Source organism: Muscardinus avellanarius (assembly GCF_963383645.1).
Source record: "Muscardinus avellanarius genome assembly, chromosome: 7".
Taxonomy (NCBI): domain Eukaryota; kingdom Metazoa; phylum Chordata; class Mammalia; order Rodentia; family Gliridae; genus Muscardinus; species Muscardinus avellanarius.
The window spans coordinates 34,666,763-34,692,483 of NC_137793.1; the positions used below are offsets into that span (position 1 = coordinate 34,666,763).

General features: G+C 39.1%; 1 protein-coding gene across 1 annotated transcript; it reads right to left on the reverse strand.

Annotated features, from left to right (window-relative positions):
* Positions 1 to 3,779: 3,779 nt before the first annotated feature.
* On the reverse strand, positions 3,780 to 24,386 carry MINAR2 (membrane integral NOTCH2 associated receptor 2; the record flags this gene model as incomplete). The annotated part of the gene is made up of 3 exons (XM_080699408.1): positions 3,780 to 3,959; positions 7,558 to 7,785; positions 24,222 to 24,386. The coding sequence occupies 3 exons, from the start codon at positions 24,384 to 24,386 to the stop codon at positions 3,780 to 3,782; spliced, it is 573 nt and encodes a 190-aa protein (XP_080555534.1).
* Positions 24,387 to 25,721: the final 1,335 nt, after the last annotated feature.

The window sequence follows — 25,721 nt, forward strand, 5'->3', positions numbered from 1 at the left end:
GAAAAATATAAAAAGGCTAAGGTTGTGGCTCATTAGTAGAATGTCCCTGAGTTCAATCCCCAGTACCACAATAAAAACAACAAACAAGAAAACCTACTCTCAATACAGAGACCTAATAATGTACAAATTCAGAAGCTCATATTACCAGTAAACTATTTAATATTCCTGAAATCTCAGTCATCAGAGGAGATGGGAGTGGGGATCTCTAGGGCGATATCCATCTTCAGCTTTAGCTTTTGATGTGTGGTAGAGACAGGAGCTCATACTGACGTTGCAGCTCTGAGTTCAAGTATCAGTGTGGCCGGTGGACAGTCGTATCTCTTTTCAGGCAAGATGAGGAGCATCACAGTTAGTGGTTGCAAAGAGCAGGCTGGTGCTGCTGTCCACCATCACACTGATGGGAATCACTGAGGCACCCAGGTCCTTTTGGTAAAATGCTAAAGGTGGGCACAGTAATAGTAGAAGTGACCACCAGGTGGCAGTAGAGCACTTCAGATAAAGGAGGGAACAATGAGCTGCACTTTAAAAAATATGCACAGTTGGAATGTTTTTTTCTAGAGCATTTAACATATTGCTTCTAGGCCTTACACACAAAACTTAATTTACAAAACAAAACAACACAAAAGCAAACTTTGGGGAGAATGTGATCTCCAAAGAAGCCAGGGAAGATGATTATTCGAAACTAACTTACCTTGTTTATTTTATTTTGTTTTAATTTGTGCATTATAGTCTCACATCATAATGTGGATCCTGTTGACAATGGCATACATTCACACAGCACTTGGTGTTCCCCCGCTCCCTCTTTTCCCTCCCTCCCTCCCAGTACTGAGTGTCCAGGTTAACAATGTTATTTTTACACACACACACACACACACACACACACACACACACACACACACATATATATATTCATCTTCAAATATAGTTTTTCCATTAATGAACTCAGCCTTCTTCCTCCCCTCCCCTTCCTTTCTGGCTTTGCTGAGGTTTCCCCTCTGGTATCCCTAATACTCCCTAGCTTGAGCATATTAGAAAAAACATACTTACTTTTAGTTATGAATTTATGGGACTCAGTTTTCTTTTATGCCAAGTTAGAAAACAGTAACTCAAATATTATTGAGAGAATAATTACAGTTTTTGTTGAATACCTGCTATGCGCCCAGAGTTGTATTTAAATGCTTTGAAAGCATTCCTCTGACCAGGTATGGTGGCTCATACCTGTAATCTCAGTACTTGGGGGACTGAAACAGGAGGATCACAGGTTCAGGACCAGCCTCAGCAATGTAGTGAGATTCTCTAAATTTCAAAAGAAAAAAATTTAAAAACTCTTTTCAAAATAAAAAGGGCTGGGGGTGTGTAGCTCAGAAATATAATGTACCAGTACAAGAAAAATGAAGAGAAGGAGGGAGAGGAGAAGGAGGAGGAGGAAGAAGCAAGGGAGAAGGGGAAGAAACTTCACTCTTTGAATCTGGACCAGAGACTTTCCCATGAGGGACAATAACATATTTTGATTCTCCTTACACTGAAAGCTAAAAATGAAGATTGATTCTGGAGCAACAGCAAAGTATTAAAGTCACTCATGCTGAAAAATGAATGGCTGATAGTGTCAAAAATAAGAGCAGAGAAGAGTGAGAGAGCAGAAATATCCTAGGTGTTTTACCGGAATGAAGAGCAGGCCCAGGAGATGAGGGGCAGCAGGCCAGGAGCTCAGGTGAGCAGCCTTCAGGTGTCTGTGTCCCCCCCTCGCAGAAAGCTTTTGTCTTAAAGGTGCCCACAGCGAGAGTGTGTGGTCCTCAAGAGGACTCTGGGGCCTTTATTTTCCCTGCAATTCAGTCCTACTGATGTAGAATAGAAGAAATAAGTAGGTAGAAAGGAGACAGACATGAAGGAAAAGTAAAAATAAAACTTTGATATAAGAACCTGGAGCTGAAGTGCTTCTGCCTCTAGTCCACAAACCAGTTCTCTTTCCCAGGCCTGACTCTCCCATAAATTCTTGGGAAACCTGTAGATGCTAGAGTTAACAATATTTCTGAGAAAACTTATAATTTAGGATATCCCAGCTAATCCTTCAATCAATTAATGAGGACGCCAATCAACCCAATATCATCCACCCTAAGGCTGACCAGACCATCAGACCATCAGGAAGCGCCTCAGGACTACTGGACTGAGTTCATCCACCCTTAGGCTGCCAGACCACCTGCCCACCATAAACCGCCTTGGGACTACCGGACGGAGCTCATCCTCACATACCGTCTCTAGCCCACCCCTCACGAAAGTCCCCTAGAAGAAGAGAACCCTGAATTTTCTAATATGCCTTCCTCATCTTGAGGTGGCCCGCATTCTCTCTTGAATGTGTATTTCCTCCCCTTTTCCCCAAATAAACCTCTGTCCATGTCTCTAACTGGCACGTGCTGAAATTCTTTTCCATCATGTTAGCCAAGGACCCTGCAGACCCTGAGTTCCTGAGCTGAGGACTCACCCCAACATTACATTAGACTAGAATGGAGAGGAGAGGAGAAATTAAAAAGCCAGGGACTACAAAGACAAGACCATTTTGTGTGTGTGCACAATAATTTTATTGACCAGTAAAGCTGTAATTTAATGTGCCTTATTTCAAGTATCTTTAAGAGAAATACAACAATGTAATATGGCAATATCAGAGGACAAAAGCTGACTTTATCTAATAGGAAGAGGGCCACGTTCCTCTTCTCTTTTACACACAGATAGCTTTAGGGTGAGGTGTTAATGACAGCAAGGTGGAAGTGGATGAGCCCTAAGCAAGGGTGTTCTAAAGAGGAAGGGCAAGATGGCAACTTGATTTTCTATCTGCATCCAGAATCTTATCTTCAAGGATCTCGCAGGTGATGGCGAGCTGGGGCTGCCAGGTAGCTAGCACAGAATAGTAATGGCAATTGTTATCAACTAAGCAACCGCACGTTAGAAGCTGGGTACTGCTCTGATGCTTCCTATTTGGTCCTCAGGCTGTCTCTGTAGGGGAAGTAGTTTCATTCCTTATTCAACAGAATATCATGCTCAGGCAAGATTTGCATGGTGAGAATTCAAACTCTCTTTTTTGGGGGGGCAGTATTTCTTTTGCTTTTTTAGACCCCCCACACACATATATACATACACAGCTAGGCCATGGCTGGTAATAAACACCCACTGACTGCCTCTGGTTCACACTAGCCAATTAGAATCAATTAATAAACACAACTGGATAGATTGGATCTAAATCCTAATAATTATATAACTATGGCCTGTCCAGGTTTAGTTGCACTGGAATTGCAACATGAAATTGGGGTATTATAAAGGATTACTGGGAAAATAAAAATAAGTTTGAACGAAACTTCCTGCCTTTTTAAATTTTAAACATCTGCTTAAAACTTTTCTCATACATATAGGAGGCTAAGGAAGAGAGGTATTAAAAATATCTAAAAATCAAGGCAAATACAGTTCAAGTACTGAGACAAATCTGCTGACAATCAATGCTTTACTCTCTAGAATAACGATTAATTTTGGTTGTATACAGTAACTTTTCTCTGGTTGCAATCTTCAGATCCCTGCTGTCCTAAGGACAAAGCACAGGCTGGCATTCACACACAGGTTTCACAGAACAAAGCAGAGAAGCCAGTATGTCACAAACGACATTCACATTCTACAGGAAAGTTACATTTAATCGCACAGTCAACAATATATTCATACTGCATGAGTATGTTTTTCCGCAAATGTTTAGAAAGCTTTTGAAGAGATCTGAAGTGGCTCTGCTTGTAGCTGCTCCTTTAGGTGAAAAGACTGCTGATAGTCACTATGGTAACCAAGATGGAAGCGACCAGCATTAGAATTAGGCCCATGTGACATAATTTTGATCGCTTATCACGCTTCTTTTTCTTTTTCAGTAAGGTGTCAAAGCCTGGTGTGTACATATCTCCCAACCAAAATCGTAGGTCATTAGGATTTTCCTGCAAGGATATAGAGGATATCATCAATCAGCAAGCCGTGTTACAGACTAAGATTGCCGGACAAGACACCGTCAGAGGTCCTGAAGGCCCATGTTCCCACTGTCCTGGCTTAAGTATTACAGACACTTAAATGAGAAAGGCGAGGCTTCCCCGAATAGCACACACGTGCCCGGTACGTCTCCCAGTGGCCAGGGAGCCTGTCATTCATTCACAGGCTGGAATTCATTAGGAGGCCCGCACAAGGTCTTTAGTATAAATTGCCCACACTGGAAATTCGGCAACACCACTGTGGTTCTGTTATCTTTTAGCCAAGTTTTTATTTCTTAACATCTTATAAATAGTGCGTGTAAATCAGGTTAGTGAGTTGAAACAGAATCAAAATTCCCTGCTTTAAGTGACCCTGTAGAGGTTTGACTTTTGTCTGCATGTCAGGCATACACATGTTTAGTAAGTTTAGAAGCTGGCTTCCATGCAAGGAGTATAAGATTAATTGTCAAAAATCCCCTTCATGATTCTCAACTTGTCGGTCTTCCTGGTAGAGGGTCGCAGCACATTTACCACGCGGAAGCTTGGCACTGTTTGAACGCCTTAAAAAAAAGACCAAGAACATCCCTCCTCACATCAGTTCCTACTTCCCACGTCTCTGTTTCACTAGCTTCATTTTTTTTTTTTTTTTTTTTAGTTCCAGAGAATTATCTTCAAGTCAGCCTACTCTAAATTGCTCGTAAATTCCACTGTCCATACATTTAAAAAAAAATACATTTTCTATAATTTCCTGCTGTGTTTCAGTGCAACTGATTCAAGGGCTATGCCTGACAGCTAATAGGCACACAGCATGCTTACAAGGAATGCTGAATCGCTGCTTTCATGAAGTTTCATGATTTCTCGCCCAGATGCTTGCAAGAGCCTGAAGCAGGCTGCCCACCTCTTGTTGCCTCTCCAGTTTCAGTGGACTCAAAGTCAGCTGGAAGCATCAGCCTCAGGGTTCACTGATCTAGTTGACTCATGGGTGCAAGGCACTCAGGGAAATGTGCACGTACCAGGGGAGCTGGATGGATTTGGCAAAGGTAATCTAATTCTTCCACTACGGTGGTATTGGTTTGAAGTCCTTGGTCTTAGAAATACTCAAATGTTATAATAAAATCTGAATGACTCATGCAGAACAATATTGATTTATAAAATCTCTGTCTACCTTCCTTTTATCTTTCTTCTTGTTTGTGTCCTAATCAGGGGACTGCATTTTGCTATTGAGTTTAATGTATCTGTTCACTACTAAAAGCTTCCATAATGAAGATCATTCTCCCTTGCATTCTGCTTCTAGCTTGCTTTGGCATTTAAACCTGAGATTTATTTTCTCTTTTCTGAAAAATATAGAGCAGGAAATATAGAGTAGGAAATATAGAGTAGGAAATATAGAGTAGGAAAATAGCCTCAGACACCTGCACAGCCCGTAAATGGTGTCAAGGACTCAGGAAACAAGTTAAGGGTTCTGTTCGCTAAGTATGAGCTACAGATAGAAATGGTGACGCAAGAAGTTGGTTGAATGAGGCATACGGAGAAATTCTAATGTACACAGGAACTATGGCTTCCAGCAGCTTCTGTCAAGAAGTTAGCTCTGTAGAAGAGCATGAGGCGGTCAGTAGCCAGGTAGGGTGGGGGCAGGCGATGGTTTCAGGAAAACAACGTACCCATTCAAATTATGTTCCATCTTTCTAAAGGTAACTCACATAGTTGTTCAATTTACAAAATATTCTTCATTGCCAATGATCTTCAGTTTCCTTAGTCTAACATCCAAGCATTTAAAAATTAATTTCTTTAACTGGTACATTAACAAGTGTAATATTTAAATCGGGTTAAACACATCTGTCTTCTCAAACACTTCTCATTTCTTTACAGATGAAAACATTCGAAACCTTCTCTTCTAGCTTTTTGAAATGGATGCCACTTAACTGTTCTCTGTAACAGTCAGCTCTATTCTACACGCTATTCTTATCCCTAAATGCCTCTTCCCATCCCCTCAACCTCTCCTCTCAAATATTTTATTTTTGTCCTTGTTCCTTGGCTTTATTTAACACCATTTTGTACTATAGCTAGAGCAAAATTGGACTCCTTGCTGTTTTCATAAATTCTCTCTCTGCCGCGTTTCTGCCTTGGTTCTTGCTGCTCCCGTCAGAAGAGCTTCTCTGCCAGTGAAAACCATCTACAGCCCTTGGAATTCCACATGTCCTTCAGTCTCATCATAAATTAACTTTGTCACAAAGTGTTTTTAAAATCAGAGGTGATTTTTCCTCTTCTGAATCTTTTTAGCATTTCCTATGGCTATTATAGTCATCTTCCTGTATCTGTGTTTCATAGTGTTTGTTAATTTGGTCATTTAAATGAGCTTTTTGAGGGCAGGGACATAAAATGCATGTCTACAGTTTCGTTGTTGTGCATGTCAACAGCCAAGGCAAGGGAAGAGGCTCTAACATGTGGCCAATAAATGTCTGAAAGTTTGTGAAATAAATCAGTGCATTTTTTCTAACAGTAGACTTAAAATCCTGATATTAAGCCTCCATATAAGAAACACAGATTGAAAAGAAAGAAAAAAAAATATAAAAGAACAAGAAATGCATGACTGTAGTTGCTTAGGGGAGTATCTGTTTGGGGAACTTCTTAGAAAGAGGGTACACTGAGGAGAAGACACATTCAATCTACTAGATTAAGACAAGCCAGAGATTCTGGACCATAAACTTATTTCAAGGAATGCCTGTTCAAAATTTCAAAACTATGGGTAGGATTGAAGGTGACACAATACTGTCCCCTTCAAAAGAAGAAAGTCCTTAGGTGCTTACAGCACAAGACTTGGAACAAATACACATTTTTAAATGAAGGGTACTTGGAAAATGTCAGGCCTTGGTGGCCAAAGCAGGTACCGGCAAGCCAAGGCTGGTAAGGAATTCGGTCCCTTCAGAAAACAAAAGCCCCCCTCTCGGCTCTTCAGGTATTTCTAGGTCTTCTATGTGTTGGTGACATCAGGGGAGGAAAAAAAGAAAGAAAATCTAAGTAGGGTTTTAGCTGGGTGAATGAGTTCATTGCATATTTTTCTCGTGTCGAAATGTTTTTGTTTTGTTTTGTTACTGAGACACAGGAAAATGATCAAAATGTAAATCTGTAATCTTAAATCATTGGGTGGGCTTGAAATAAAATGATCTTTCTTCACAACTTCATTCATAGGGCCCACCCAAAACAAAGACTTAATATTTTTAAATCAGTTCTTAAATGTTCATGAACATAAATGGTTACAAACTAGGGGAAAACATGTAATTTTACAAAGTAATTTTCAAAACCCTTTAATGTTTCTGGAAAAATTTTGTTCTCTGTTATTTTTTTTTCCTTTTTACATCCTACAGATGCCAGTACCTGCTGATATTGTGAAACTCAAAAGAAATAAACCAATACAGGAGGAGAGAGAGAAAAAGCCAAAGGCCAAAGTGATCTCAAGTCTGGAGATTTTCTGTCTAGCAAGGAGTGCCTGTGATTTCAATAACACGTTCTTTAAGGATTATTTAACTGATCTGCCTCATCAACTGAAGAAGTGACTCTCAGTCTTAAATACCTTCAGATGTCCAGAAAGGTTTGTGTTCACGGAATGCTTGTCATATTCCTCAACGGTCCACGAAGGGTTGTTTTTTCTTTCTTCCATAGCTTCCTCCAAACTTAGGTCGCCATATAGAGGATTGTTCTTCATAATTGAAGACATAGATGGTGGAGGGCTATCGGCAGAGCCAGAGCCCTCCCCGCTGGATCCCTTAATTCTTGGAGCAGCAATATTCCTTCTTTCTCTCTGGAGAAAGGCAAAGAGACAAGGCTTCTCTTACAAATGGGCCTTCTGATGGTAGAGCATGCAATTAAGACAACTGTAGCCTAATCCCAACAGATTAGGAAAATGACCGAGAAAACAAATCTAGTATCTATGAAGACCTAGGATCTTATTATTAATTGAGCTCTTTCTTTGCATGAGATCTTGTTCTGCCTTAACATTCATTTAAATATTGCAACCACATGGAATGGATGTCGTTCTTTAGTTCATCTAAGGGAATTTTGAACAAGGCCAACTTCTCCAGCTAACTTCCATTGTGAAATAATGACATTTCACTTCTCTCTAGGTGTGCATTCCATAACTAATAAAAATATTTAACATTGCTGTGTTCATCCAACAAAGTCAAGATTAAAAAACATTTGATAGACATGCCTGGGCCATCTCAGATACTCTATTGGCTCCTATTTCAGACAGCTTTGAGGACTGGGCTAAGTACACTGTATTCAGCTATGTGTGCACTGACCACATATTAGAGGGCTCAAATACTGACTTTTGGATGTTGAAGAAAAAAGAAAAAAAATGTTTTAATTGAAGTACAATATGCATATAGAAGAGTGCACATGTGTCAAATTTTCACAAACACAATAAGCCCAATTCTACACCCAGACCAAGGAACAGGGCATTATCAGTATGGGTCAGGCTTCTTTTCAGTCTCTACCCTCCCTCTGTCCAAGGAGAAGTAGCATTCACAATTCTAAGAGTATGGTTAATTTGGACTCGCCTTATATTTTGAATAAATTGAACCTACAATGCCTGATTTTCTGTATCTCGCTTGACATTCAGAATTTTACTTTGCTTTAGCTTTTTCCCCCCGTTAGGACTGCAAAGATTATGACTAGGATTTTTTTAATGAAAATTTATTCATTCTCCAAATATAAACTGAGTTAAGACAATAAAGATTATAGAGTAATGCTTTATTTATTATGGAGCACCAAGGGAAAGAAATCTCACATAAGTTAACTTTCAGGTAACTTAGATTTAACTCAAAAATGGTTACCCTTTTTCTTAATTTATAGCTATGTTTTAATAAATGGATCTCACATATTCCTTCCTAAAGAGAGAGAGAGTCTGATAGCAATAATATTCTTTTGAGTTATATTTATGACAATCAGTACCCTGATGCCCTTAGTATCTAGTAGGTACACAGGTCATATTAAATATATATTTATATAAGCAAAGGTATAAACTAGTTTTGCATATAATTTCTTTCTACAATTGCTGGTAGGCAAAGAAAAAAGTCATCTAGATAAAACCGTTCATAATCTCTTTGGTGTTGGGTTTCTCTAACTTTCTTAATCCATACATTTTTCACATACTTAGAGATCAACTTGGAGATCCTGCCTGACTTTAATAGATTCTTGTTTTGTTCAAAGTCAATTTATATTCAATAAGACCAAACTATGCAATAAAATAAACTGTCTTGACATGGCATTTATCTTAGAAATGAATGGCTTCATAAGTAATGTTTTTGAACCAACCAAAGAACAATTTGATAAGAAATTTAGATTGTTTTGGCTTAGTATAATTCTGACTTGATTTTTTTCCTTCAAGCTTAGACATCTTTGATCATTTTTAAAGAGGAATAATTCTTCTGGCATTGACAAATTGGCTTTGTTAGGTTTCTTGCCTGATAGGCTTTTCCTAGAGCTTGTTAAGTAAAAAAATCTCTATAAATGAGGGAAACAAATTTGGAAGCTCATGAAAAAAATTACATAATTATGACATGTACAGAAACTTAAAAACCCTCATATATAAAACATAGCAAAATAATCAGATATACAGAGATATATTCTAAAAGAACATTTGAATCTCATTTCTTGATTATATTCATCAAAGTTTTGAGGTTTATTTTAGAATAAAATATCATTTATTTTTACTCAGCCTGTCAATAATATGTGTGAAAGACATATCAAGGGAAGTAGCAGTTTAAATTTATTTAGAGTTTGTCGAAAGTTGGACACACTTGTACACACCTGGAATTTACTCAGGAGGCTGAAGCAGGAGGCTCACAAGTTTGAGGCCAGCCTGGGCAAGTTTGCAAGACCTTGTCTCAAAAGGAAAAATAAAAAGGGCTGGGGATATAGCTCAATGGTTGAGTGCTTATCTAGACTGTGTGAGCCCCTTGAATAATAATATTTGATGGAAGGATAAATATATTAATTATGGTTGATGTATATCTGTATTTTACTAACTTTTCTCAAGTGACTATAAGAAAATAAAAAGTATGTATCTAACACCAACTTTCTATGCTACTCCACATTCTAAAAAGACTACATCTACCAGAGGAGAATTCAGCAGCAATTCCATTATTTTAATCAAATAAATTCTAAAATAAATGTCACTTTAAAATAGTTATTTAGGGAAAGTAACACTTCAAAACTTTAACTAGATTCTTCCATATTAAACCAGTACTTTGTCCATTTATTCCTTATGTACTTTAATCATTATACCTTTTAATGTGCCAATAAAATATCATTTAATGAAGATAATGTGATAGAAAATGTATCAGGCAAACAAAAACTAAAAATAATCAATAGACCATTATTGAAATACCTTCTAAAATATACTTCAGGAAGAAGAAATGTAGTAATAGAATGAATGATTAAGACACAAAAATGAGCCGGGTGTGGTGGCGCACGCTTGTAATCCCTGTGCTTAGGAGGCAGAAACAGGAGGATTGCGTAGGTTCGAAGCCAGCCTCGCTGGCTTAAGAGACCCTGTTTCCAAATAAAAATATAAAATAGGTCTGGGAGTGTAGCCTGGAGATAGAAGGGTTTCCAGGAACCCCAATACCACCAAAAAAAAAATAATGAAAGACACAAAAAATGCTAAGAAATTTTGAGATAAAGGAGAAAAATTGATAAGTGTATATTAAATAAAAATAATAATCTGTGAGTTTTAAAATAAGGCAAACTAAGGCCGGGCATGGTGGTACACACTTGTAATCCCTGCACATGGGAGGCTGAGAAGGAGGATTGCACAGGTTCAAAGTCAGCCTCAGATTCTTAGTGAGGCTTTCAGCAACTTGGTGAGACCCTGTTTCCAAATAAAATAGAAAATAGGTCTGGAAGTATAGCCAGAGATAGAAAGCCTCTGGGTTCTACCCCCCAGTACCACCAAAAAATAGATAAATAAATAAGGCAAACTAGAGCTGAGTGTGGTGGCACACTCTTGTAATTCCAGTGCTCAGAAGGCTGAGACAGGAGGATTGCAGGTTTAAAGTCAGCCTTAGCAATTGAGTGAAACTTTCAGCAACCTAGTGAGATCTTGTATTTAAATAAGAAATAAAGCCAGGCTGGGGTGTAGCTTGTAGAATGCTTCTGGGTTGAATCCCCAATATTAAATAAATAAATAAATAAAGCAAACTAAAATAGCGGAGGGCAATTAGTTAACACAGATGTTTTTAACTAGGGATTTTTAAGAAATCATTTCACTGAGGGGACAGAGATAGCACTAAACATAGAGAACATATACCTTGCAAATCACTACTGTGATAGGAAAAAAGCTAATGGCAAGTTGATTCATCTTTAAGAAGACTAGAAAAATCAAACCAAAAAATAGAAGTATAAGAAAAGAAAAAAATTATAAATAACCACATGAAATGCAAATGGGCTAAGTTCTTTACTGAAGTACCAGATATTGCCAGATCAGATTTTCAAAATATAAATTCAAATAATAATATTTACTAAAGAAATGTCTAAAGTACAGCAACTCAAAAAGTATAAGAGAGAAAGAATGTAAAAAATATAGTAGGCAAATATAAACAAGGAGAGCCAGAAGTGGTGCCGACAGCCTAAAGGCTCAGTGTTTCCTCTTCCTGAGCATGTAGGATGCCTCCTTTGTTGAAAAATTAGATTGGAGCCAATAGCTGTAGACAAAAGTCATAGAGCCAATTTCCAAGTCTGATTTCTGAAATAATTTTTTACTCAGCTTTTCTCCCTTCTTTCGTGTGTGTGTGTGTGTGTGTGTGTGTGTGTGTGTGTGTGTGTGTGTGTCCATAAGCAAGAGTTCGGAGATGACAGAGAAAAATAAAATGAAACAAGTTGAAATTTGAGTCCCTGGGTCACTGCTTAGAAAAAAGCATCCCCCCAAAACCAGTTTTCTCTTCCTCAGACTTCAGGAGCAAGAAAAAACAATTTTAGTTACTGATAATCTTGTCATCACAGGGTAGACTAGCCTACCTTCACCAACCCAGGAGCTGAGAGCTTGCAATGCCACCATCGTGTGATGTCGGCCTGGCAGTCAAGAGGGGAAGGGGGTAGACGCGTATAAGACTGGAGTGACGGTTATTCATAAGACACAGAATTTGGCTTTAGGATTTCCTGTGGCAAGGTGGAGGGTCATCATCTATAACCTCAGGAGTGATCCTTGTAGTTAATCAGAGCATTTACATACACTTATTACCAGAATTAGAGCATTGGTGTTAATATAAGAAAGCAATGAGATTAGAAAAATAACAGAGAAGTTTATAAGAAGAAATGAAAGAGTGGTGAAAGTCTAGAGATGTGATGCTTTCTAGTTTTAATAATCTGATTACAGACCTCAAACACTAAAACCATACATTTTTTCCCCCTGTGGTCCTGGGGATTAAACCCAGAGCCATTCTACCTCTGAGATACACCCTACTATTTTATTTTTTATTTGGAAATAGGGCCTCACTAAGTTCATGAGGGCCTCTTTAAGTTATTGGAGTTGGTCTTGAACCTGTGATCCTTCAGTCTCAATTGCCCAAGTACTAGAATTAGAGGCACACACCACTACACCTGGCTAATTTGTGTGTGTGTGGGGGGGGGGGGCGTGTTACCGAGAATCCAGGGGCATCCTACCTTCAAGCTGCACTCCCAGCCTTTTTCAAAGTGTTTTGTTTTGAAACAGAGTCTCACTAGGTTGTTGAGAGTCTAAGTTGCTGAGGCTTGTCTCAAATCTGCAGTCCTCCTGTTTCATTCTCTCAAGTACTGGGATTATAGGTATGTGCCACCACGTTTGGCCAGCTAAAACTATTTTTAAAAAGAAAAAAGTAGGGCTAACAAGGCTGGGATCAGAGCCTGTCATGAGGCAAGGCCGCTACTGAGGCCTCCGAGGCAGGGATCGGTGCCAGCCGAGGGATTAGTCTGGTGCCGGGGCCAGCAAGGTCAGGATTGAAGCCGGTCGTGAGGCAAGACCGATACTGGGAACTATGAGGCCAGGATTGAACTCTGCCAAGGGGTAAGGCCGATGCCAGGGCCAGCAAGGCCAGGATCGGAAACTGCTGTGAGGCAAGGATGGAGCTCGGACTTGTGAGACCAGGACAGGAGCCTGCCAAGGGGTTAGGCCGGTGCCAGGGCCAGCAAGGCCGGGATCGGAGCCTGTTGTGAGGCTAGGCCAGTGCTGGGGCCTCTGAGGCCAGGAGAGGAGCCAGCCGAGGGGTTAGTTCGGTGCAGGGGCCAGCAAGGCCAGAATCAGGGTCTCCCATGAGGCAAGGCTGGTGCTGGAACCAGCGAAGTCGGGATCAGAGTCCTCCGGGTGGCCAGGCCACTACTGGGGCCATCAAGAATGGGATTGGAACTTCAATGCAGCATGCAAAGAGAAATAGCACAGAAAATAAAATCCAGATGCTTCCCCTAATTAGCAAGAACTAGGAGGAAAGGGGTAACAGGAGGAGGTCAAGTAGTAGAAAGGGCCCTATTGAGAAGCAATTAAGGTGACCAATCAGAGGGGAGAGGATGGGGGAGGATGGAATCTCTTTAAAACTCATGAGGTGCGTAAACAATTATATCAAAGATAATCACCAATTAAGCATGGGATTGAGGGAGGAGGAGGGAATGGGATGGGATTGGATGAGGGCTTATTGGATGATATGTGCTTGTATGTTCTCTCAAGTCTTGTATTCCAAAGTGATGTATGATTACAAAAAAATAATAAATAATTGCCACAAAAAATAAAAATAAATAAAATAAAATAAAATTGCTTCTCCTCTTGGTGAAAAAAAAAGAAAAGAAAAAAGTAAGCCCAGCGTGGTGGTGCATGTTTGTAATCCCCGTGCTTGGGAGTTGGAGACAGGAGGATCTCACAGGTTCGAAGCCAGCCTTTCTGGCTTAAGAGACCCTGTTTCCAAATAAAATATATCTACACACATATATACACATTTAAGATATATGAGGTATCTTATTTATTGTTACACATAAATATGCTGTTTATATATTTAATAGAATGAGATGATGGTAGAACCTAAATAGATACTCAGCATAAGTCTTTCTTTCTTCTTCAAGAACACCCAACAGTTGGACTGGGACATGTGACTAATGAAACTCAAGTTTACCACTAACATCCCTGGCAAGATCTGGCAAGATCTCTCTTCTTTTCCTTTCTAATAGAGATTCTGATATTATAAAGCCTCAGGAGGAAAGGATTTAAATTCTACCTGAAATAAGTCTCTTAGAACATCTGTATCACCGACATTAAGCCTGGTATGAATAAGAGGTATGTTTCATTTTGTGTTAAATTACTAAAAATTTGTTTCTAGAGTATAACTTAGACTGAAAAAAAACTTCTCTCTCTTTGCTCATGTGTATGTGTATATATATATATATATATATATATATATATTATATACAGGAAATGAAATAAATACATGAAAATAGACTTAGGTGCAGAAAGAGTTGCTAGAAAACAAAAAAGTAGACATCATTAGTAAAATAACTTAAAATTTGTATGCATCTAATAAAAAAGTCTTAGCATTTATAAGGCAAAACTTAAACTATGATAAATGTATACATGTGATTTATACCAAGTATACAAAATAACTATTAGTGATAATGATGATTTAGACAATAAAATTAGCAGGTTGATCAAGTGATACATGCAGATATGTTTATGAACTAAGTGAAAATATTTAATTTTTAACAATATACTAAAACTAAAATTTTTTTTTAAATTGATAACATGATAATGTATTAGATTCTAAAAGAACTTACAGAAACTCAGTATTATATGGATGATTTTCTTCAACTATAGACAATTTAGTTTTAAATCTATAAATCATCAAGAAGGTAAATTAAAATAACAAATTTTGTAGACACTAAAAAATACATTTCAAAGGTATACTAAAGGATATTTGAAAAATTAACATAGAATTGCCAGGTGTGCTGGTGCATGCTTGTAATCCCCACCCTTGGAAGGAGGAGACAGGAGGATCCTACAGGTTCGAAGCCAGCCTTGCTGGCTTAAGAGGCCTTGTTTCCAAATAAAAAAATTTAAATAAGTCTGGGAGTGTAGCCTGGAAGTAGAAGGGTTTCTAGGAACCCCAATACCACACACACACACAAAAAAAAATCTTAGAATTAAAATGAAAAAAATACTACATTAAAATATCATTCTCTGAAGCTGAAATGTTATTTTGAAAATATATATATTCCTGTATTATAAAAGGGGAATGAGAAAATTAATGAGCTATCAACATTCAATTTAAATGCTTAAATATATTAAACCTAACACAATAGTCAAGATGAAATAATAAAGAAGCAGAAATCAATAAAAAGAAAAAAAAACTCCTCACATACAGAATGGAAAGCAATTTCTTTGAAAATGCTAAACAGATTAAAGTCATCTCTGATGATATTGATTAGGGAAAAATAGTAAAGACACAAATCCACTAAATTAGGATATGCCAGGAACATAAGAAGAGACATAGCAGAGATTAAGAAACAATAGGGCTTAGGGATATAGAGCAGCACTAGAGTGCTTGCATAGCATGCTGTTGATTCTAAGCATCTTGAGAGAGAAAGCGGGGAGCAAAAGAGAGAGAATGAGAGAGAGAAGGAGGAGAAGGAGAAGGAGAAGATGGAAGAAGAAGAAGGAGGAGGAGGAGGAGGAGGAAGAGGAGGAGGAGAAGGAGGACGAGGAGAAGGAGGAGGAGGAGGAGGAGGAGGAGGAGGAGAAGGAGGAGGAGGAGGAGGAGGAGGAGGAGGAGGAGAAGGAGGAGGAGGAAAAGGAGGAGGAGGAGAAGGAGGAGGAGGAGGAGGAGGAGGAGGAGGAGGAGGAGGTGGAAGAGGATGAAGAGGAGAAACAGTAGGAAAATAAAAATAATCTGAGCAACTTTAAAAAATTATACACAATTGGGCAACTTTCCACATAATAAAACTTTTGATCAATTAACCTTAATTAAGAAAAATAGAAAATAGTAATAAGCCAGTGATAATATGACTTGTTGATATAGACTCCCCTGCAACTTAAGAAAAACAGAGCAAAGAGTTTTATATTCAAGTTCTGCTATTCTCAAAACAAGTAATTTCTATCTTTGTTCAAGTCTTCCAAAAACTTGGAAAACAAGAAACAATCCACAACTCATTTTATAAGGTTGATATAAAGTTGAGATGGCAGCAGTGAATATTAAAAGAGAATTCTAAGCCAATTTCTCATAAACATAAATGCAAAAAGTCATAAATAAAATATTTCTCAACCAAATCCTAAAATATATGAAACATACCAGTCTTAGATAGGTTTACTTCGGAGAGGGATATTTTATCAGAAAGATAGTAAGATCTTAGTATATGAATATATATGTGGTGAATTTCATTAATATTTGCCAGGTGTGTAATCCCAGTACTTGGAAGGCTATGACTTCCTTTAGGAGACAGGAAGATCCCAGGGTCAAGGACAGTCTCAGCAGTTTAGGAAAACCCTGTTTCCAAAGAAAGAATAAAAATGGCTGGGGAGTGGGAATGTGGCTCAGAGGTAGAATGACCCTGGGCTCAATCCCAGGGTCATATATATGTATTCATATATATGTATATATATATATTTGTAGTACAAATACATTTAAATATGTATTTTAATATATATTTGAATACAACAAATATATAATATGTATATAACAAATAAATATGCAAAATAAAGTATTACAAAATATATGTATATTTGCAGTACTGGGGATTGAGCCCAGGGTCATTCTACCTCTGAGCCACCTTTACCCCTCCCCAGCAATTTTTATTCTTTCTTTGGAAACAGTTGTTTTCCTAAGCTGCTGAGACTGTCCTTGACCCTGGGATCTTCCTGTCTCCTGATGGAAGTCACAGCCTTCCAAGTACTGGGATTACACACCTGCCAAATATTAATGAAATTCACCATATTGAAAGAGAGAAAATGTAGAATTTTGCAGCAGTTCAGAAAAAGATTTTGGAACTATTCAAAACCAGTTAAAGACCATTCCCTTAGCAAACTACAAATAGTATTTTCTTAAGCTAATTAAATGAATGTGTCAAAAATTTCCAGGACACACTTTACTTAATGGTGAAATATGGGAAGTGTTTCTTTTAGGTTTAGAATTACTACAAGGATGCTAGTAGTCACAATATTGATATAATGTTGTAGTGGAAGCTCAAAGCAATGCAATAAGATATAAAAACAAGGAAAAGAGATGTTTATAAATAACAAAGTAAAGGAGCAGATGACATGATAATCTACAGGAACAACAGACAAAAAAAAAAAAAAAAACCACAACAAAAGCTGGGCGTGGTGAAGCATGCTTTTTTGTTTTTTGTTTTTGGTGGTACTGGGGTTCCTGGAAGCCCTTCTACCTCTGGGCTACACTCCCAGACCTATTTTTATACTTTTTTTTTTTAATTTGGAAACAGGGTCTCTTAAGCCAGCACGGCTGGCTTTGAACCTGTGCGATCCTCCTTTCTCCGCCTCCCAAGCGCGGGGATTACAAGCGTGCCCCCCCCCCCCCCCCCGGGAAGCATGCTTTTAATCCCAGTACTTGGGAGGCTGAGACAGGGGATCAGATTGAGGGTTCGCAGCCAGCCTCAGCTGCTTAGTAAGGCCTTCTGCAACTTAGTGAGACCTTGTTTCAAAATAAAGAGTTAAAAATAAAGCTGGAGGTGTAGCTTGGAGGTAGAATACCTCTGGGTTCAATCCCTGGTACTGAAAGAAAATACCCACAACAAACAGACAAACAAACAAAAGACAAAAGATAATAATACATTTCCTGGACTGAAAGTCGGTATGTAACAGTCAACAACATATCCAAGTGTTTATTATAAACACAATTTAAAAGGTACCATTCTTCCAGGCATGGTGGCGCATGCTTGTAATCCCTGCGCTTGGGAGGTGAAGACAGGAGGATTGCGCAGGTTCGAATCCAGCCTTAACTGGCTTAAGAGACTCTGTTTCTAAAATAAAATATAAAATAGGTCTGGAAGTATAGCCCGGAGGTAGAAGGCCCCTGGGTTCCAACCCAGTACCGCCGGAAAAAAAAAAAAAAAAATACCATTCTCAGAGCTGGGAGTGTGGTCCAGTGGTGGAACAATTGACTAGCTAAAGGCCCTGGGCTCCATCACTAGCACCACAAACATCAACAACAAATAAACAGATTAAAAAATCATTCTCAAGAAAAACTTTTCTAAGTGAACTATACGTAAAATTTATCTGCAGAGAATTACAAGATCAAAGTGAATTGAAGGCTATATGAAGAACTGAAAAGTGGACAGATGCCTCATGCTTTTGGACAAGGAGGATCAAGCTCATACAGGTTTCCATTTCCCCCATTCTGAGCTACACGGAGCATAATCCTTATCATAATTATAATGCAAACAAGGCATTTTGTTTGTACTTCATGCATGGTCTTGTAGATGAACTTTTTCAATACCAGCTCTCTACTGACCCCAGTAATTCCATTTCCCAAATTCCCAGAATGTTTATCTTTACAATCTTTAAATCACAGATTTAATCGCATGATTTTCTTGCCTAAAATTTTCCTTCCACCCACCCCTTGAAATTTTCAGGATAAAATTTAAAACCTTAGGTAAAACCCCAAGACCATCTGTGATATGGCCCAGTCCTCTCTTAAACTTTATCCCCAGCCTTCTCCTAAGGTGAGCAGGGTTCTGGAGTTCTCCAAGTAGTATTGTAACAAACTTAAATTCAAGAGGCCTCTGGGTCTCCTCCTGTAGCAGAGGGGTAAGAGCAATTGTACTATTTAAAGGCCAGTTCCCTGATATTACTAGGATTTTTGTGAGTCACATAGATTTTGTGTATGTAACTTGACAAATCACGTTCTGCTATGTTCAAGTGAAACCATGAGCAACATGATGTGCTCATGATCTACTTCTTAAGAGACAAATTTATAAACATACAAAGTCCCATAACCTGCCCTTAATATAACATTAACGACAGGAGACTATTGTATGTGAGGGCTGTTTAAAAATAGTAAATAGAAGTTTGGGAATAGAGACATTCTTAGAGAAGGCATGACATATGTGTTCAGGGACTCTTAAGAAATACATATAAGCTGGGTGTGGTGGCACACACTTGTGATCCCAGCATTTGGGAGGCGGAGACTGGAGGATATCCATTTTCCACCAGCCTCAGCTACTTAGTGAGGCCCTTTGCAACTCAGTGAGACCCTATTTCAAAAATAAAGCCTAAATAATAGGGCTGGGGCGTAGCTCAGAGGTAGAATGCCCCTGGGTTCTATCCCCAGTACCGCAGAAAAGGAAAAACATATATACATATATGTTTGTGTGTATATAAAATACTATAGAAAGAAAGACATTAGCTTTTAAAAGGGAATGAGAGCTACAGGACTGAAGACAAGTGAAGAACGTGAGGAGGAAGTGGCCCAGTAAATGACCTGGTCTAGAGATGAGGGGGAGCCGCATCACACCCTCGGCCCTTTGCTCCAGCTCACAGTCCCTCTGGAATGCTCCTGGGTTTTGAAACTGACCTGACAGGAGTCAGGAAAAAAAATAACCAAGAGATTAGTCTGAAAAGATTCTAAAGTTCAGCTGGCAATCAGAAAATAAAAAGGACCATCACAGTACCTGAAAAAGAATTTTATCATTTAAATTTTTTAAAAATCAGCCTTTACTTTTCTTACTTCCTTTTGTAAAGGAGTTGGTAGAAATAATTGGAATGCAATTCTAAATGCCTTCATCAGATACATACTCCAAACCATTTTAACAGCTAGAAATATCCAGGGGCTTTCTACCTCAGAGCTACACCCCCAGCCCTTTTTGAAACAAGGTTTTGCTATGTTGTTGATGCGAGTATTGAATTTGCAATTCTCCTGTCTCGGCAATCCTCCTAAGTATTAAGACTTCTTGTGAACGTATGTAAGAAGAAGGAGCAAGCTGGGAGTGGAGGCACACACCTGTAATCCCAGTACTTAGGAGGCTGAGACGAAAGGATCACAGGTTCAAGGCCAGCCTCAGCAACTTAGTGAGGTCCTTAACAACTTAGCAAGGCTCTGTTTCAAACAAACATACAAATAAATAAAATAGGGCTTGGGGTGTAGCTCAGAGGTAGAATGCACCCAGCTTCAATCCCCAGAAACACACACACACACACACACACACACACACACACACACACACAAACGAGTATTAATCTAATGGAATCAAATAATACTTGCTTTCCCTGAAAGCATGAGAGATTTGAGAATCTACAAAGACAGGGACAATATCTCTGGTTATTGACTTGCCACAGAATATTAGTGCTTACTTTTTTAGATTTTGTAGTATTTTCTTAGCTCATGTAAAAATGGCTTAGGAAATTTCTTTTAAAAGTGAAATGTAATTTAGATAAAGAGAAGATAAGCCATTGATATAAAACCAATACAAATATTTAAGAGTATTATCTGATATTCAGGATTAATGGGATTGCTGTTTTAACCACAGAAATTAACACCATTTTGAAGGCAGCACTTAAGTCCTTTGATATTCCATGGGATAGTATGCATCTCGAATACTGTGTACTTGGAGGGTGTGTTACCAAGAGATTGACACAACTGAAGGTTGTGTAGATTTCATGTGAGAGGTGACAAATGTATTGTCTGGGTTAGCCACAAGCTGGACAGAAGTACTGAGTACCTCCCCCAACCATTGTCTCCAGCCCACCCACTGATACGCACAAACCTCTCCAGCCACAGTATCTATAAAATAATGGAAGTGGTATTTGTATTATTTGCCGTTTTCTATATTCTAATGAAAGGCTAACTTCAATACGTTTTGGAATATTGTTAAATAATAATACATAGATACTTTATTCGTTCCTTTCTCACTTACAAGAAACTGCCTCTCCATTGCTTTTACTTTACACACGTGCGCGCATGTGTGTGTGTGTGTTTGTGTGTGTGTGTATGTGTGTGTTACTTGGGGTTGAACCCAGAGGGATTCACCTTCCAGCTATACTCCCAGCCTGATTTTATTTCCTATTTAGAAACAGGGTCTCCTAGGTTGATGAGAGTCTCACTATTTGCTGAGGGTGTCCTCAAACTTCCAATCCTCCTGTCTCAGCCTCCCATATACAGAGATTTCAGGTGCATGCCACCATGCCCAGTGGCTTTGACCTTATATTTTATTTGTTCTCATTTTTCTTTTTTTGGTGGTACTGGGGTTCCTGGAAACCCTTCTACCTCCGGGCTACACTCCAAGTCCTATTTTTATATTTTTTTATTTGGAAACAGGGTCTCTTAAGCCAGAGAGGCTGGCTTCGAACTCGAGTGATCCTACTGTCTCTGTCTCCCAAGTGTGGGGATTACAAGTGCGCGCCACCATGCCCGGCCTATTTGTTCTCATTTTTAAGGAAACATTTCAAGTAAGTATTATGCTAATTTTGCTAGTGATAATTCTGAGTCTGGGACTGATTAAGGGCCATGATAACTGTTTCTAAATTTGGCCTACTGTGGATTTGAACTAGGAAACCAAGTTTCTAATTCTTTATTCCATGTTCTTCTCGCTGGCTAATGGTTCCTCACTGGAGTGAGAATTTTAAATTAAGAACTAATTTGCAGCTGCTGTTTTATGAGCTTGACATCTCAATGCACCTGGTATATCCAGTGTCTTCTTTTATGTATCGTTACAACTATTTCAAGCCTTCATATGCTCATTTCCTTTTAACCCAATGAATATATTTTAATACTGGGTTTAAAAATCCATCCAAGGAGCCAGGCATGGTGGCTCATGCTTGCAATCTCAGTACTTGGAAGGCTGAGACAGAAGGATCACAGGTTCGAGGAAAGCCTCAGCAAGCAGCAAGATTCTCAGCAACCTAGCAAGACCCTGTTTCAAAATAAAATATAAAACAGGGCAGAGGATGTATTTCAGAGGTGGAATGCCCCAGGGTTCAATCCCCAGTATCACCTCCAAAAAAAGGAAAGAATTATTTATTGTTGCATTATGAAGTAGTGAATATAATTGTTGTTACTCATACTTTGTGACGTACCTATCTAATTACCTGAATTTGTACTTGGTTTACTACCATTCCTCCAAGCATTTTTCAAATAGTAAATTAGCCTTCATTAACCATTTCATTTACCATTTCTTTTTAGAATAAAAGGGTAATCAAAATACATTTATTTAAGGTTTAATTAACCAACCACTCATATCCAGAGACATATGAAGCAGAAGTTCATTTCCTTTGTTTTTTCTTGAATAATTATTTAGACCCAACGCAACATGTAGAAAATTGTCTTTAAAAAGTTTGCATTTCGCCAGGCGTGGTGGCTCATGCTTGTAATTCCTGTGCATGGGAGGCAGAGACAAGAGGATCATGCAGGTTTGAAGCCAGCTTCTCTGGCTTAAGAGACCCTGTTTCCAATAAAGTATAAAATAGGTCTGGGAGTGTAGCCCGGAAGTAGAAGGGTTTCATCCCCAGTACCACACACACACAAAAAAAAGTTTGCATTTCCTTTAGCTTTAGGAACAGGAATTAATAGTTTTAAACTGAGAAGTTCCAAATGAAGGAAATAGGTCAACTCCAGTATCAAGCAATATACATTTGATTTGTTTCAACCTCAAAACAATTTATTGATTATGTTTCTCTCCCTCCCTTCCTCCTTCCTTCCTTCTCTCCTTCTTTCCTTCCTTCCTTCCTTCCTTCCTTCCTTCCTTCCTTCCTTCCTTCCTTCCCTGCTTGTTAGTGGTGGTGCTTGTGACTGAACCAAGAGCATTCTATCTCCAAAATATATAACCCCAGCAATTTTTATTTTTTTGTTTTGAAACAGTCTCACTAGGTTGCTGAGGTTGGTCTCAAACCTACAATCATCCTGTTCCAGCCTCCCAAGTACTGAATTAGAGGCGTGCGCACTAAGCCTGGCTTGGTTATGTTTTCTCAGACTAAACTTCATAGAATAGAGGGACTAAGATCTTTTGAAATAACTTGTGAATAATTTTATTCTATAAATTAAACAATAAGGAAAATAAGGGAGGAATTTCTTCTATTTAACTTAAAACTAAACAAAACAAAAAAGTGTGTATAGATAGGCAAAAAGTTTGAAGATTATGAAGAATAGATGCAAAATTGTTTTAAAAGCCAGTTGTCATAATAGGCTGCTTTTCAATGGAAATAAATTGAAACCCTGAAGGTGGAAGAAACACTTACATAATCAGTTGAGTGTGCTTGATTTTAAATGATCTCATGATAACTGTCCCAAGGAGCCCACAAACATACCACAAAGGAGTCACTTTACACCAAGACTCATGAGTAGCAACTGTTCTTGAAAGAAAACAAATTTCTGTTCAGGGAATTTAAACCACTCCAAAGGATTTAATGACTTGCAGGGGTTTGTAGGTCGATCACATCTGTTCTCAAATAAAATGCTTCTTCCTGTTTCTAAATTGACTAACCCTTAACCCCATTAGCCTCCACTTCTTAAAACAAAGGCTATTCTTGTTCCATTCGCTGTGCAACAGTCAGGGCCTTTATGTTGTATCCCAGCACATGGAATTCATCACAGTTTTATTCTTCTATTTTAGTCAGGGAAAAAAAAAAGAAATATGCCAAAGAAGAAAAAGAGAAAACAAGGTCTGTGTTAGGTATAAAGATCTGATTTGTGTTATCTTGCCCATTCGGACACCTGTGGAAAATAAGCGTATCTAAATAACAGCCAGCCTCTTTCAAGATGGAGGACTCCCTGTCTTCCCCTTCAATCTCTAGGTTGCCAGGGTTCTGCTGTCTCAGTATTGTCTGTGTAAATGAAAGGGAGCTAGCCTAAGCCAGGCAGAAGCAAACCCGCAGCAGTCTCAGAGGCCTGAAAACCCCGTGCATTGGGAGCTTCCGAGGCTTTATGCTTGAGCTCCACCGAAAGACAGAGGCAGGGTAATAAGGCAGGGTAAATAAGGCTTTTCCTCCAAAGCCTTATTTGCAGATGTAACAGTTGGTTTATACAATTCTGATGGGAAAGAGTAAAATGAAGGCTACGCAGAATCTAAAACAAAGACAGGCAGAGAGGCCAGTGATTGGAGGAGAATGAACTGGTGGGAGAATTCACACATTTTATAGAGATTAAAGAAAGGTATGCAGGAAGAGGGAGAGCTGCCTCATACTCAGTCCCCTATACCCTTCTTTTACACAAATAATGAAATGTCATATAGCAAGCAAGCAAGCAGCCCCCACCCCCATATTTCCATGTCCCCAGGTCTTACCTGTGAGTAGACAAGGTTTTGCCAGTGTTGTGCAGCAGGGTAATTTCCACCCGGAAATCTCGCGAGGCTAGTCTGCAGAAGGGCCGGGCTCCTCATTAATGACTTCACGTCAAGCTGCAGGAATTTGTCAGGATGGTTGTTATTGGGCAAAACAGAAAGATCCATGTCTCTCTTCCTCTACCGTGGAAACAAAGACCAGCAAAGCTGCTCCTGACCGACCCTCCATTATTAATGAGCCTGAGGACGCTCGACTGGCATCTGAAACCAGGTCTCTCAGCTGCACATAGAAGCCTTTCTGGAAATGTCACATCAACACACAGGAGGAAAAGCAACAAAGCACACACATACACACACACACACACACTCTGAGGGTGCTTGAATGGGGCTGCCCTGGTTAAAATTAAGAGGATAACTAAATTAGATACACATAGCACTTAATGTCTGTTCATTCAGTCTGCAACAATAATTCATGGGGAACTATTGTCTATACACAAAGGCTGTCAGGCGCTCAGTGATACGGTCCATAATTTGGAACACAGGAAACAGTCACCTGTAGAGAGACACTGCACTGTGTGCTTTTTTCTGAATAGCTGAGCTGACACAGCCGACTTGGCCCTCCTACTTAGCCTCGCCTGTGATGCGCAGTATCTTGTTTCTTGTCCTGTTTTGACTCCCAGAACCTGGAGCTCCTGTGAAACCTAACCAGGTTCAGGTTGGCAGCCTGTTCTGAAAGGGAAATGTCAGGAATTTGCTTTCTGGTTTGCTACAGTCATTTAGTGCCCCCCCCCCCACCTATTCCCTGACTGGCTCAGTATGGAGGTGCCTTTGGCTCTGTTTCTAGCCACAGAAGCTCCTGGGACGTGCATTCATTGGGCATATTTGGAACCAAAGGGGAACATGGCTGCTGAGTTTGCCTGGCCATAAGAGAACCAGGTGAGCAGTGTAGTCAGCCAGTAAATGATAGGATGCTGAGGGAGACATGTGCTCGCCTCAGGAGACACTCTCCATGGGTGATCCATACTTCTCACTGGCAAAGTAGGGAATTCTATCTGGAGGAAGAGCTTCCTACATGTGAGAAAGCAAAGGATCAGTGGTTTCTAAAGTCAGGCTTGTCTGTTATTTGTTATTATTTTTTTTAATCTCCATAAACCCCTCGAGTTAGCAGGAAAGTTTTCTTCCTTTCCAGGGGCAATGGGGTGACATGTGGAATGTATCAGCACTAGATTTCAGAAGAGTGTCATATAGCTTACAAAAATCAGCAGCCAGGATGTTGTTGAACCAGGCAAGACACTGGAGAGTACTTATCTTCTTTATGGCAATAAGCATGAGGGGATGTGTTTTAACAAAATCTATCCAACTTATGGCTGTAAAACTTAATAAAGCAGTTAATATTTTCTATAAGGATTTTTGGGATACCAACACTACCATTGCCTTACAATATTTGAAATATTTTATGAATGGCTTCTAAATATACTCACTGAAGGAAGTAATAGGTACTTC